At 44.8% G+C, this 14,435-nt stretch overlaps 1 protein-coding gene across 1 annotated transcript; it reads left to right on the plus strand.

Moving 5' to 3' along the window:
- Positions 1-207: 207 nt before the first annotated feature.
- Positions 208-3,619, plus strand: RPL14 (ribosomal protein L14). Its single transcript, XM_065884876.1, has 6 exons — positions 208-261; positions 770-871; positions 1,467-1,561; positions 2,837-2,936; positions 3,028-3,081; positions 3,294-3,619. Exons 1-6 carry the CDS (start codon positions 259-261, stop codon positions 3,573-3,575), a joined length of 636 nt encoding a protein of 211 aa, XP_065740948.1. The 5' UTR covers positions 208-258; the 3' UTR covers positions 3,576-3,619.
- The last annotated feature ends 10,816 nt before the right edge of the window (positions 3,620-14,435 follow it).

Genomic DNA, 14,435 nt, shown 5'->3' on the forward strand with positions numbered 1-14,435 from the left:
AGAGACAACCTCCCTACAAATTACCCGCGGTATCAACTAAGCCAATCCAGCAATTCCAGTCCGGGAAAAGGAGCGCGGCCTCCGCAAGATCCGGCGAGCTCCGGCTTGTTTTCCCAGTGAGCATGCGTGCGAGTACGGGCGAACGTCCCAACCAATCGGTACCCACGTCGGCGTCTCGTGCATCGCAGGGGCGGGGCGGCCTTCTACACATGCGCACAGTAGGGTGGGTTTTCTTCCTTTTCGCCGAACGCCGCCAATATGGTGAGTGTCCCGGTCGTGGGCTCCGGGTCTGCCTGCCATGCTGTTCCATCTCTACTTGGGTTGGGGAGTGGAGGCGCGGAATGGCGCCCAGTGGGTCTTAGGTAGCGCGCGGTGAGGGTCCTCGGGTGGGCAGGATATGGAGTTGGCAGCTTTCCGGATGCGCGCCCGACGAGCGCGTGTGGGGCCCGGTAGGCCTGGCGCTGCCTGGGCCACGCGTGCGCGCTTCGGCCGCCTGCGTCGAACCGGTGGTGTGGCCAGTCGCTTGGCCCGGCCGCTGGGGCCAACCCGGGATGGGGCTGGTGATCCGGCCGTGCAGGCCCCATAGGCCAGCGGGAACTTGGCTTTTGCCGCCGCCTCTGCGGATTTTGTCTAAGTTCCATGGCACCTGGGCGTGTTACCCTCAACATTCTTTTTCCCTGTTGTTAGCCACGCTGCCTTTAAAGCTGCAAAACCTTGCAAACTAGGGAGTATGTTTAATCATTTTCTCTCCCCCACCTCTCAATTTTAGGTGTTCAGGCGCTTCGTGGAGGTTGGCCGGGTGGCTTACGTCTCCTTTGGGCCTCATGCCGGGAGGCTGGTCGCGATTGTAGACGTTATTGATCAGAACAGGGTAAGTGCAAAGGAAGAGTGTCACAGCTTCACATGGCAGTGGATGGTATGCAGTGTAGATGATAATGGTAATTGTCCCAACAGCCGTCTTAGGATAGGAGTACTACGGGTGGTAGCTTTATTTTAGGAAACCCAATGCAGATAGGGGTTAGGAGTACAGACTTGAATTGGTGGGTACTGCTGGGTTTGAGTAATACTTATGCTCCTTCAGCTAGGCAGAGTTTTTAACTAATTATGGGCTAAAACATAGGTGAGGTTTAAATCAGTTATTATGTTTAAAGCAAGTTTAGAACAAAGCCAGGCACACAGAAATCCATTATTTGGTATTGTCACTATTAGAGTACCACAGCTGAGGGATTGACCAAAGGCTGTGAATAAGAATAATCATAAAGTTATTTGTTGGGAATGCAAGGGTTAAAAATTTTAAATTATGTAGTTGGGTTTTATGCTGTGCTGTTGCTAAGTCTTTTTAACCTTTAAAGAAAAGAATTTAAATATAAGGATTTGATGATTCTGAAAGGAATAATATATAGAATATTTGCATTTTGGATGCTGTTACCTTTTTACACTGAGATCCTTGATTTTACGTCTTCTAGGCTTTGGTGGATGGACCTTGCACTCAAGTAAGGAGACAGGCTATGCCTTTCAAATGCATGCAGCTCACTGACTTCATCCTCAAGTTCCCACACAGGTAACTATCCACCAACCATCACCCCTCCCCTAGTTTTGTTAATGCTAGCAAAAGCTTGCTTATTTTAATTTAGAAATGTTTTTGCTATTTTGTTGTTTTTCTCTTGAGAACATAGTAAGCAGTGTGAAAGTGAGAGCAGTTTAGAAGAGGGATTTACATCGTAGAAGTGGACAGGCATTATTTACTTCTGAAATTCCCTGCGGTCCGGTAGTTCTCTGGTTTTCCCTTTATCCAGATTTCCCATCCTTTTTCTCTTGTTCCCCTTTCTTTCAGGTTTTACACAACAAAAGCCTCCCTATATATGTGGTTCGCCCAACATATGTTAGTCCATTTTAGCTTCAGAACAAAACTACCGATTGTGTCTTGCAACTCTATCATTAGTTGAGCTTTTTGTATGTGTCGGCTATTAAGTATTTAATATACATCATCTCCTTATGACAGCCACAAAGAGGTTCTATTCCCAGTTGTTTGTAAGGGATTAAGGCATTCTGTGATTCTTGACATGATTTAGGTTATAGAAGTTAAACACTATGGTGTGTTGCTGTGCAATGACAGTTGTTTGCAATGGAATATGTGCTGTGACATATTACTAGTTTATTTTCTAAGCATACTGGGTTTTGATATTTGAAAGGAATTTCAAAATGATTATAATTCCATTTTATGGTGTTTGAACACAAATCTTTATAAGCGTTATTGTACAAAATAAAAGCATAAGGCATGATGATTTACTTTACATCATTCTTTATGAAAAGGAAAATGCTTTCTACACATCCACTATTTGAGTGATATTATATACATGATCAGGTGATTTTTAAACCCAGAAAGTGGAATGGTTTGCATATTTTTATTAAAATTGTGTTTGAGATTATAAGACATTCCTGGCTTAGTGAACACTGTTCAAACATGTAAAAGATATTGATACATTGTGCCAGGTGGTGTGTTTTCTATGGAGACAACTAGAGCTGGAAGTAGAAAAAATGAGAAGGGTTCTTTTGGCATTTTCCTTATGCTTTTTTAATTTGAGGGGTATAAATTGTGCTTTTTCAGAGGATGAAAAGCTGTCCTTGGATCTGTGTGGCTTCAAAGATGATATCTATCTGTTTATTTTATTTTTTGGCTACACTAGGTGTTAGCTGCGGCATGCGTGTGGGATCTAGTTCCCTGAGCAGGAATCGAACCTGGGCCCCCTGCATTGGGAGCACGGAGTCTTAGCCACTGGGCCACCAGGAATGTCCCAAAGATGATTTCTTAATCTATGGTATTGGCTCTTTCTAGTGCCCGCCAGAAGTATGTCCGAGAAGCCTGGGAGAAGGCAGATATCAATGCAAAGTGGGCAGCCACAAGGTGGGCCAAGAAGATTGAAGCCAGAGAAAAGGTAATGATTTAGAGTCATTTGAATTTGGACCTTTTCTGGGGAAGATTAGAAGGTGGTATGACAGAGATTTTTTTTTTTTTTTTTTTAACAGAAAGCCAAGATGACAGATTTTGATCGTTATAAAGTCATGAAGGCAAGGAAAATGGTAAGTGTTTAATTAATTCAGGATTGTTGTATTCTAACCCTAAACTTGTTTGTCTGGTTAATTCTGCTTGCCTAAGCTTACAGACCAAAGTTGACTTACAGGAGTCTTACACATCATAAGGGTTGTCTTCTATACATACATATTCCATACATATAAGATGGATATGTGTTTTGTATGCATATATGATAAACATTTCTATTGAAATTTTTCAGAGGAACAGACTAATCAAGCTTGAAGTTAAGAAACTTCAAAAGGCAGCTCTCCTGAAGGCTTCTCCCAAGAAAGCACTTGCTGCTAAGGGAGCAGCTACAGCAGCTGCTGCAAAGGTTCCAGCAAAAAAGATGACTGCTGCTGGTAAGAAGGCTCCAGCCCAGAAGGTTCCTGCCCAGAAAGCTGCAGGCCAGAAGGCAGCACCTCCTCCAAAGGCTCAGAAGTGTCAGAAAGCTCCAGCCCAGAAAGCACCTGCTCCAAAGGCATGTGGCAAGAAAGCATAAGAGGCTGTTATAAACAGAATAAAGGTTCTTTTTGACATGCTGGCAAATCTGTTTAATGTATGGATTAAAGTCTGTTACTGGGGCCGGGATTATGAGGCAGATTGATGGTAGGGTTGTTAATGTTGTCATTGGAGAATGAGTTCCTTAGTCCCACTCTGCCCAGACTCAGTCATCACACAAAGTCATAAGTAATGTTCTCATGGGAAATCGTGATAATTAGACCACTGGGTTAATTTTTTTTCCCTTGTACAAATATATTTCCCATAAATAAGTAAAATCCCAGCTGCTTTTGATGCTCAAGTTTAGTAAATTTTCTTATAAAAATAAACTAGGAAAACAAATACATTATACATTGGTTCCTTAAAGTTTCTGGTTCCCAATCATTTCTAATCAAAAGCTGGCTTCTGAGCCTCACTGGAACAAGGAGGACAGCTCATTTTTGCTTGGTGGTATTAATAGGCAGGTGATACAGTGTAATAGTTTCTGTGATAGAGGAAATACAGGCAATTTTGGGTTACCTGTCCTTGTCTGAGGGGGTTGTCTAAAGTGGAATCTTCAGCTTCCACCCAAAAGAAAGATGGTGTAAGGGGAAGGGTGGTATGAACCTCAGGAACATAGAGGACTGGCCAGAGACCACTGGACCCGGAAGCCAGTTGTTGGGTCTGTGTTGGGCAGGTGGGGTGTAAGAAGCCATAAGGTGTTTTTAAACGGAGTGATACCTGAGATTTCAGATCGTGTGCTGTTGAACTGAATGAAACCAGGCAACAAGAGTGGGAAGGTCAGATGGTGTCAAGCTTGGCTGTATTCCTTACCTTGACAAGAGTACAAAATAAAGTGGCAATGGTGATGCCATTTGGTAGTCTTGATGTTAATGTAAATAAGTGATGTCTTCTACTAGTCTCTACCACTAGTGCTTCTGTCCCACCTTTTCTTCTTGGATTAATTTTTTTTTTTTTTTGAGTTTCATGAACTGCATTCTCTAGTATTCCAGGTAGCATTCATGAGTAATAAACTTTTGAATGCTTGCTTGTCAAAGTATTTTTATTGTGTGCTTATGAGTTTTTACAGCACATCTGATAGCGAATGTATGGATTTTTTTGTTTTGCTTTTTCCCCCACACCATTTCTGTACTTCACACTTCAGTTAAATTCTGACCCTTAACTACCCAAGTGAGCCTCAGGTTAAGGGGTCTGCCCCGACTTCAGACGTCAATTGCAAGTCCCAGGCCTCCTGTACTTCTCACTGTGTAGCTGAAAATTGGAGTTCCCATGACTCCTTCCTTAGGTTTAACAGTTTATTACAGCTAAGGCTCATTGCAGAACTGGGAAATACGTTACCAGTTTGTCACAAAAGATAAAACTAGGGAACAGCCAAGTGGAAGTGCATGGGTCAAGGTGTGGGGGGAAGGGGCATACAGCTTCCCTGCCCTCACTAGCTTACCACCCTGCCAGCACCTTCATGTATTCATCCTGGAAGCTCTCTGAGCCCCCCATCCCTTGAGAGTTTTTATGGAGTTTCATTAGGTAGGCACGTTTGTTAAAATATTGGCCATTGGTGATTAGCTAGATCTCCAGCCCCTCTCTGCTCCAGGCGGTGGGGGTTAGCATTCAAGCCACGTGGTTCCAATCCCCTGGTGGATTCCTCTGGTGACGAGGACCCCCCAACTGTCACCCCCGAAGTTAGGAGCCCCCAGCTGCTGACTTACCAGGAAACAAAGGCAGTCTCACTACTCCGGAGACTCCAAGGATTTTAGAAACTTCTTGTGTCAGAAAGAAGTGAAGACCAAACATTTTTTTTTATTTAATTTGTTTAATTTTTAAATTTTTTGGCCACGTGCCATGTGGTATCTTAGTTCCCCAACGAGGGATGAACCTGCGCACCCTGCAGTGGAAGCGAGGAGTCGTAACCATTGGACCACCAGGGAATTCCCCAAATATGTATTTCTTAAATCACAGTATTACACCCTGTATCTGTGTGATAGTTTAGAACCAGAAGTTGTTATAAGTGCTTTGCATGAATTGACTGAGTCAGTTAATCCGTTGAATTTATGTGTTTGAAACTATTACCATTCTCAACTGAAAAACTGAGGAAAAGGTTAGTAATTCGCACAAGACCATACAGTGAATAAATGGTGGAGACAGGATTTGAACCTGGATAGTCAGACCCCTGACTTCATGATTTTAGGTCACAGTCCAGGCCATCAGCCCCTAAAGTGGGAGAATGGGGCTTTACATTCATTAGGTTAAGTTCCTGCTAGCAAATCTTAGCGCCAGAACTCGAAGCATCACAAGAAGTATAACGTCATCACAAGTGGTAACTGTCCTTGAGGAAGTGATCGTCAACTTGGGGTGAGCAGCCATAGGGAAGAGCCGGTGCGGGAACAGTAGTCTGAGGTCTGGCTTGGGGGAGCCATGGAGAAGGGCCAGCCTCCCGGCTTCCTAGAGAGGCGCCCAGGGCGCCGGCCGGGAGCGCTTCCGCCTTGGCTCTGTTCGGCTGGGCTGCCGGCGCTCAGCGAGCGGCTGGGCATTACGCGACCCTGCTCCCTAGTGGCCCAGCCCTCCCCATCCGGAGCTGGGGCATCAGGACCTGGCACTCGCTGCGGAGGGGCCCTCGGGGCGCCACAAGCCTGGTCCCAGCCTTCTGCCGGAGAGGCGCGATAGACCTTCCTGCCTCGAAGAGCCGGCCGGATCTCCTCTGATTCGCGGTACTCAGGGTGGGGTCAGGTGACGTTTGGGGTCGCCTGCTTCCCAGGGTGGAGTGTCCAGATGTGGATGTGGTCTCCGGTCCGCATCGCCCACTGGGACGTTGAGCGTCTTAGCTTTTCCTCCCGGGGTCAGAACACCCCTTGCATTTTTTTCCGCAGCCGGTGCAGAGGTCCACGGACCCCTTTTACCCTACTTTCTCTCCAGAAGCTTGTTTAGAGTCTACCATTCATGATCAGTAGAAGCATTCAGTGCAGACTACTTAGTAATGCATTCACAGTGGGTCAGGGATTTTCTTAAAAACCATGAATACACTGCAGTCCTTGACTCTTGCTTCAGAGATTCTTTCTAGGAATTTACGTCCTCACCAGGCAAATTTGTAGAGTGTACAAAGGAGCAGTTGCAGCACACAATGAATCCCTAGCGAGGGTGCAGTGAGGCCATCCACAGTGTCCTAAGAGTATGTTTCCAAGGATAGTGGCGAGGAGACTGAGGGAGGAAGAGGTGGCAAGTGTGGGAAACAACACAGGGTCAGTCTCATTGTGGTTCTTTCTCCTCTTAGCTCTGCAGGTTCTTGCTCTTCCAAACAGAGAGGGCACCGCACGAAGCCAGGGGTCATCAGCCATGCTCCAGAAATGGTCCCAGGTGAGCTGAGCTTTCTTCCAGCTTTCCATATTCAAAACAGATATGAAAGGGCTTTACAGGACCCATAGCCTGCCTTGGACAGTCCTGTGCTTAGCTTTGCATCCATCAAAGAGTGTGGCAAAGGAGTGTGTTAGGGGAGTTGATGAGGGAGAGTGAGATAAACTTGGGAGGATCAGGTTGGGAAAGAGGGGAGCACCGGCCAAGAAATTCTCCTAGAAACTGAGAATCTATGTCCATGCAAACTGCAAGTATGGTGCACAGATGAGCAGCTTTGGTCTCACTAGGGGGCTCATTAGAAAGGCAGAACCTCAGATCTCCTGAGTCAGAAGATACATTTGTACAATATCTGGGGAATTAATGGGCAAGTTAAAATTTGGGGAGTGCCAGTCTGCGTGACAATACACAGAGGAAGGCTGCCTCCTAAGATTAAACAGGCATGCCCATAATAGGAGTTTACTCTGCAGACCACGGAGTCAGGGTGCAATGAAGCCCAAACAGGGAGCATTGGAGGGTGTGGATTGATGAAGGAGGTGAATTCTTGGAGGAATGCTGAGTTTGGAGCTGAAGCCAGTGCCTCTAGCCCATTGCAAAGACTGCAGCTTAACCTGCGTAAGAGACTGTATCCATTGTTGGCACAAATTCATGCAGCATTGGAGGAAGTTTTCCCTCCAGAGTTTTCTTAGTGGTACAGGATAATTTCAGTAAATTTTTCTCCAGAGTCCTACATCATGTAATGAGAAAGCTGGGTATATCATGTAATGGATGTATCATATAATGAGAAAGGTCCATCCCAGAAACTTAAGAGCAATGTGTACTTGGTTCATTTTTCTGGACACTGGACCATCCACTTCTGTTTCAGCACTTAAGCCAACATTAGTTCTGTGTCAGGAAATGTTTAAACAACTTTGGGGACAGTCTGTTCTCTCCAAGTGCTTTGTCTGGACTATAGTAGTCATGGGGGATTATGTTCCACTAAGAGAACCCCAAGCGACAGTCGCTTAAACAAGATAGAAACTTCTCTCTCACAGCAAAGAAGTCTGGGAGAGGCAGCCTAGGGCTAGTGTGGCAGCTCCACTGTCATCACACATCCAGGTCCTTTATTTTTTTAATAAATTACTTTCGTTTTTAAAATTAATTATTTATTTTCGGTTGTGTTGGATCCTCGTTGCTGCGTGTGGGCTTTCTCTAGTTGCAGCAAGTGGGGACTACTCTTCGTTGTGGTGTGCGAGCTTCTCATTGCGGTGGCTTCTCTTGTTGGAGAGCACGGGCTCTAGGCATGCGGGCTTCAGTAGTTGTGGCACGTAGGCTCAGTAGTTCTGGCTTGCAGGCTCTAGAGCGCAGGCTCAGTAGTTGTGGGTCACGGGCTTAGTTGCTCCGCAGCAGGTGGGATCTTCCCAGACCAGGGCTCGAACCCGTGTCCCCTGCATTGGCAGGCAGATTCTTAACCACTGCACCACCAGGGGAGTCCTCCATGTTCTTTCCGTCTTTCTGCTCCACTGTCCTAGCACTGGCTTTCATGCCAAAGGTTACTTCATGATCCAAGGTGGCTGCTTGATTTCCAGCTGTCATGTGCATTCCAGCTAGAAGAGATGCTAAAAACTCAAACCTCTCAGCTGAGTTGCTCTCTTTTAGGACCTCTCAGAGGTGAGATAGATATATAGATAGATAGATAGATAGAAAGATAGATAGATAGATAGATAGATAGAACTGTCAGCCTTTGCTCCAGTCTCTATGAGAAACATTTGTTATTTGGAATCTTTTAGGAAGTTCCCCTAATCTCATCTGTGGTTGTAATAAGTGCTGAGATTTATATAACATCATGTGCCAGGTGATGTTTGCTTTACACATATTAATTCATTCCATCCTTACAAGAGCCCCATAAGCTAGGTACTGCTATTATCCCAGTTTTCCAAATGAAGAAACTGAGGCACAAAAAGTTAAGTGTCTCATCCAAGTTCATACAGCTAATGGCTATAGGGATGGGATTTGAACCTAGGGAGTCTGGCTCTAGAGCAGGGTTTGTCAACCTCAGCACTGTTGACATTTTGGGCCAGGTAACCCTTTGCTGTGGGGGACCCTCCTGTGTCCCCCACAGTAACATCCGTCCCTGGCCTCTACCCACTAGATGCCAGTAGCATCACCACCACCCGACAGTTGTGACAACTAAAACCATCTCCAGGCATTGCCACATATTCCCTGTTGAGCACAGTATCACCCCCACCCCGCCCCGCATTGAGAACCACAGCTCTAAACTCTGTGCTGTTAGCCGTTATGCTGTGCTGCTCTGTTATCTGCTTCCCACAGAGAGGAATCTGCAACGCTGTTGATTTAATAATGGAGAAGGAGGAAGTACTAGCAAAGGACCAAAGCAGAGTGATGAGAGATGGAGCCGGATGTTGAGAAGCTGAATATTGCAGAGAACAAAGAACGAAGGACGTGTCGATAAGTAGAGAGGAGAGGAGGGTGGAAGCCATAATGTGAAGGAAGAAGGTCAGGACCATGGTCTCAGCTGTTGACTCTCAAGGAAGTAAAGACAGAATATTACATTCAGGATCAGCAAAGTGTCTGTTCTCTCCACTGTTCAGTAAGGGAGCCACTAGCTACAGGTGCCTATTTAAATTAAAATTAGAAATCCAGTTCATCAGTCACACTAGCCTTGTTTAGATTTCCTGGTCAAGGTCTTATCTGATTTCTTCACTGTACAGTTATTATTTTCCCCTTGCAACTGATAAATCCGTTGGGAAACATTTAAGAGCATGCACATATCCTGCTTCTCATCAAAATTTCCGCCTAGATTTAGCATCCAGCGATGGTTCTTGTCTGAACCAGTCTTTACAATGATGGCTTGTAAAGTATCGGATGGCTCCGATACTTCTTTGGTTATTTCTTCCACCCATAAGGGACTAAGAACAAAGAGACGGTTGTTGTCATGACAGACTGGGATAGGGGACAGTGTGATTCAGGAAGAGATATTATAGTAGGACTAATTTATGTAAGTGGTCAGTTCATTTTGAAATTTTTGCTTCCTTATTCAACCTTGTAATAAATGCTCCGATAAAGAGGTCTCACTTTTGTCTATTTGGAAGTGCTTACTATCACTGATCCCCATCATCTAGAAATGGGAATAATAATTCTGACTTCACAGATGTGTTCTAAGGATTGAGCTAATTGATGTGAAAGTAACTGACACGGGACAAGGCACAATGGCCTAAACAAGCTATGACTTTCCTTCTCCCTTGGGAAGGTGGAAACGGCCCCAGTGAGAGGCAGGAAGAGACACACCTGGTGAAGAGGACAGTGTTGGCAGGTCGGACAGAGCTTAGGTGATCAGGGACAGGTCCATGTTGAAGGATGGAGACTGCCTTTCTGTCCCTGGAGTCAGCTGTGTTAGGAAAGGAGAAGGTGACATTGCCTTCATAGGACAAACAGTTTCCTAATAAGGCAAGATGTTGGGAAGAGGAAGAATCGCCCCTCTGTCTATACTAAAAGATATGGAGGGGGCCGTCCAGAGAGGAACTGAGTGGGAGGCCCTGATGGGGGCTTCAGAATGGGTGGAGCCTGGGCAAAAGATACCTGCTGTGGTCATTTTAGAAAACATGCCAGAAAGATGGACCCAGCCCATGGAAGCAGACGCAGGGTTGCTGTGATCACCAGGCAGACAGCAGTAGGTGCTGCACTGTGTGCTTGGGATGACAGTAGTGGGACCCCAGAGGCAAGCACGTTGAAAATGCGGATGCTGGCTGAGGGCTGTGCCTGACTGGGGTGCTGTGTGGCTCTTCTTTCCAGTACACACCCTCCCTAGGGCTCAGAGCCATGGACTCCAGGAGATTCTTCCCTGGAGTTAGGCCGCTCCCTCTGTCCCATCCAGGGCTTGAGCAGGAACCTGTTGTTTCAGGAATCAGTGAGCTTTGAGGACGTGGCCGTGTACTTCACCCAGAACCAATGGGCCAGCCTGGACTCTGCGCAGAGGACCCTGTATAGGGAGGTGATGCTGGAGAATTATGCAAACGTAACTTCCTTGGGTGAGTCCTCCTTCCTTCCTAAAACTCAGCTTTTGCCATTGTGGGCTCCTGGTTTCCTCCTTAATGGATCTGGGATCTCTAATACTACCAGGATTGATGCTGCATGAGCTGAGCTCCCCAATCCCCAGTTGTAGGAGTAGCTGCTGGAGAAAGATCTGGGTTTACTTTGGTTTTTTTGTTTTTTTTTTTTAATTATTATTTATTTGTCTGTGCCAGGTCTTAGTTGCGGCATGTGAGATCTTCAGTTGTGGCATGCAGGATCTTTAGTTGCAGCATGCGTGATCTTTAGTTGCATGTGAAATCTTTAGTTGTGGCATGTGAACTCTTAGTTGCAGCATGTGGGATCTAGTTCCCTGAGCAGGGACCGAACCCGGGCCCCCGGCATTGGGAGCGTGGAGTCCTAGCTACTGGACCACCAGGGAAGTCGTCACTTTGGTTTTAAACGAGACTTCTTGGGAATTCCCTGGCGGTCCAGTGGTTAGGACTCCATGTTTTTACTGCCGAGGGCACGGGTTCAGCCCCTCGTCGGGGAACTAAGATTCCCACAAGCTGCAAGGTGTGACCAAAAAAAGACTTCCCCTCTTTCCCTGTGGGAACTCTCCTGGGAGGGGCTTTGCTCTGGGCACAGAGCACTGAGAAGGTTCCATGTTTGTTCCTTCACTCTTTCAGTTCCCTGGAGGAGACTCTGGCCCCATCTCCTCTGTGTGAGAGTCTCCTGGGGCTCCCCCATACACACTTCCAATGACAGTGGGAACTTCCTTTGTTCTCAGAGCCAGAATAAACTTCCTCCTGAGCAAAACAGTTTGAGCCCTCCTTACACCCCAGAATCTCTCCATACTGGCCTCACTTCATCTCCTAGGACATCACTTCTTTTTCCACCTGGTAAAGCAGAGGGTGGGCTGAGAGGGGTCAGAGGAGACTCTCCTCAGCTTCCTGTTCCTTTTCTTTCTCCTTCAGCAGCATTTCCGTTCCCCAAACCAGATCTGATATTCCAGCTGGAGCGAGGGAAAGCATCAGGGGGCCTGGATCCCTGGACATCCATCAGGAGAGAGGTGAGAGGTGTCTGTACAGGTAAGCAGGAGAACCTACCATGTTCCTCTTCAGCTTTGCCTCCTTCGGTCTTTTAATGATTTAACATGAAAAAGGTTCCCTTGCTGGAGTTTCAGACCCAAACTGGAAAAGACGAGTCCAAACATTTCATTTTCTGTCATTTTTCTTTGTAAAACTAAAGGATTTCAAACCTTTTGTAGTGAAAATAGGTTTCTGTTGGTCAACTTAAGAATATAAACAGAATAGAGTAAGAACTTGTTTCTGTAAGAATATTTCATATGGGTGTGTGTGAAACTGTACAGGAGAACGGAATGTTTATGAATTCCTGAACACTAAGTTATAAATTAGCTTTTGGAAGAAAGCCTGTTTATTTTGGGGAGTGTTTTTTCTACTTCTGTAAAAAATGCTATTGGCATCTTGATAGGGATTGCATTGAGTCTATAGATGACTTTTGGTAGTATTGATATTTTAACAATATTAGTTCTTCCAATTCATGAACACAGGATATCTTTCCATTTATTTGTGTCTTTTGATTTTTTTTTTCCCTCAATATCTTGTAGTTTTCTGAGTAGATATCTTTCACTCCCTTGGTTAAATTTGTTCCTAAGTATTTTATTGTTTTTGATGATGTTGTAAATGGGATCAATTTCATTATTTCTCAGAAAACTCATTGTTAGTGTATAGAAATTATTCAGATTTTTGTATGTTAATTTTATATCCTGCAACTTTACTGAATTCATTGATTAGATCAAACAGTTTTTTGTTGAGTCTTTAGAATTTTCTATATATAAAATCATGTTATCTGCAAATAGAGACAATTTTATTTCTTCCTTTCCATTTCTGGTACCTTTTATTTCTTTTTCTTGCCTGTTTTCTCTAGCTAGGATTTCCAGTATTGTATTAAATAGGAGTGGTGAGAGTGGGCACCCTTGTCTTATTCCTGATGTTAGAGGAAAAGCTTTCAGCGTTTCACCCTTGAGTATGATGTTAGCTGTGGGCATGTCATTTATGGCATTTATTATGTTGAGATATGTTCTTTCTATGCCTAATTTGTTAAGAGTTTTTATCGTGTATGGATGTTGAATTTTGCGAAATGCTTTTTCTGTATCTATTGAGATGATCATATGCTTCTCTTCTTTCATTCTATTAATGTGAAGTATTGGTTGGTTTGCAGAAAGCGTGATTGGGAATGAGTGGTTTCCTTTCTTGAAAGATATTGAATTGAAGTAAATGTAAAGAACCATCCAGAGATTTGGTGTATAGCCTTTCTCATTCAATTGGCCCTGTTCTTATACTCTCTCAATCGCTAATGCTATTCACAACCTCTGTAAACCAAATGCCCCTTTATTATTCACCCACACTCTGTTTTCATCAGTACCTTTAGGTTGACTCCAGCACTTCAGATGACCTTGATGAAACCCTTTCCCAGGGACCCACCTGCAATTGTCAGTGTCTCCCTTTGCCACAGCTACACCTTATTTAGTTAGCCTGCCAGCAGCTTTAAACCAGCATTGTCCAGTAAAGCTTTCTACAGTGATGCAAGTGTTACATATCTGCACTCTCCAATATGGTAGCCATTAGCCACATGAGCACCTGAAATATGGCTAATGCAGCCGAGGAACTGAATTTTTAATTTCGTTCCATTTTGATTAATTTAAATTTAGGTAGCCACATGTGGCTAGTGACCACCTAATCAGACAGTACAGCCTAAAACTATGAAAAAACAGCCTCCAACTGCCTCTTTTAGTTTCTAGATCAGTGGGTTTCAAACCCTAGTGTGCATCAGAATTACTTGCAGGGCTTGTTAAAACGCAGACTGCTGGACACCACCTCCAGAGAGCCTAATTTGGCAGATTGGGGTAGGGCCTGAGAATCTGAATTTATAACAAGCTCCCAGATAATGATGGTCCTGGAACCACACTTTGAGGACCACTGTTCCTGAGAATCTTGAACTGTGTTTTTAAAATTCTGGGTTGCAACTCCTCAATGAGTTGTGCTCAGCATTTAAAAATTAGACTAGACTGTGCTAGGCTTAAATAAAATAGACCAAACTTGTATAAAATCTGTCATACGTTCATTACTCTTATTAAGGGTATCATTCTGCGAAACTTTTGTTTCTGTTTCAGTTTTGTACGAGTGTATACGTTTTTGTGTGGAAGCATGTGTGTACTGAGTGAGTCATGGTCAAAATAACTCAAGAAACACTAAGCTAGAAGTTTCACTTTTGGTGCCTGAAAAGGCAAAAACGGCTTCCCTGTTGTAGTGCCACCAGTGAGAGTGTGGGTCCCTCTTGCCCGCCAGTTGCCTTCTCCAGTCCTAGAAGGGTCTTGACTAGCCATGTCTTTTTTCCTTTCATGGGTAAGTCTCTCTCCCAGGGGACAGCACATAGGTTTTGAAATTGCGGTCCTTTTATGAACCCCTCACAACCGGCCGTGTTACAA

This window comes from Phocoena phocoena, chromosome 10 (assembly GCF_963924675.1).
Source record: "Phocoena phocoena chromosome 10, mPhoPho1.1, whole genome shotgun sequence".
Classification (NCBI taxonomy): domain Eukaryota; kingdom Metazoa; phylum Chordata; class Mammalia; order Artiodactyla; family Phocoenidae; genus Phocoena; species Phocoena phocoena.

Coding starts and splice junctions, on each gene's coding strand:
- RPL14 (XM_065884876.1), top strand. Junction 872..1,466: donor ACGTTATTGATCAGAACAGG/GTAAGTGCAAAG, acceptor TACGTCTTCTAG/GCTTTGGTGGATGGACCTTG. Junction 1,562..2,836: donor ATCCTCAAGTTCCCACACAG/GTAACTATCCAC, acceptor GGCTCTTTCTAG/TGCCCGCCAGAAGTATGTCC.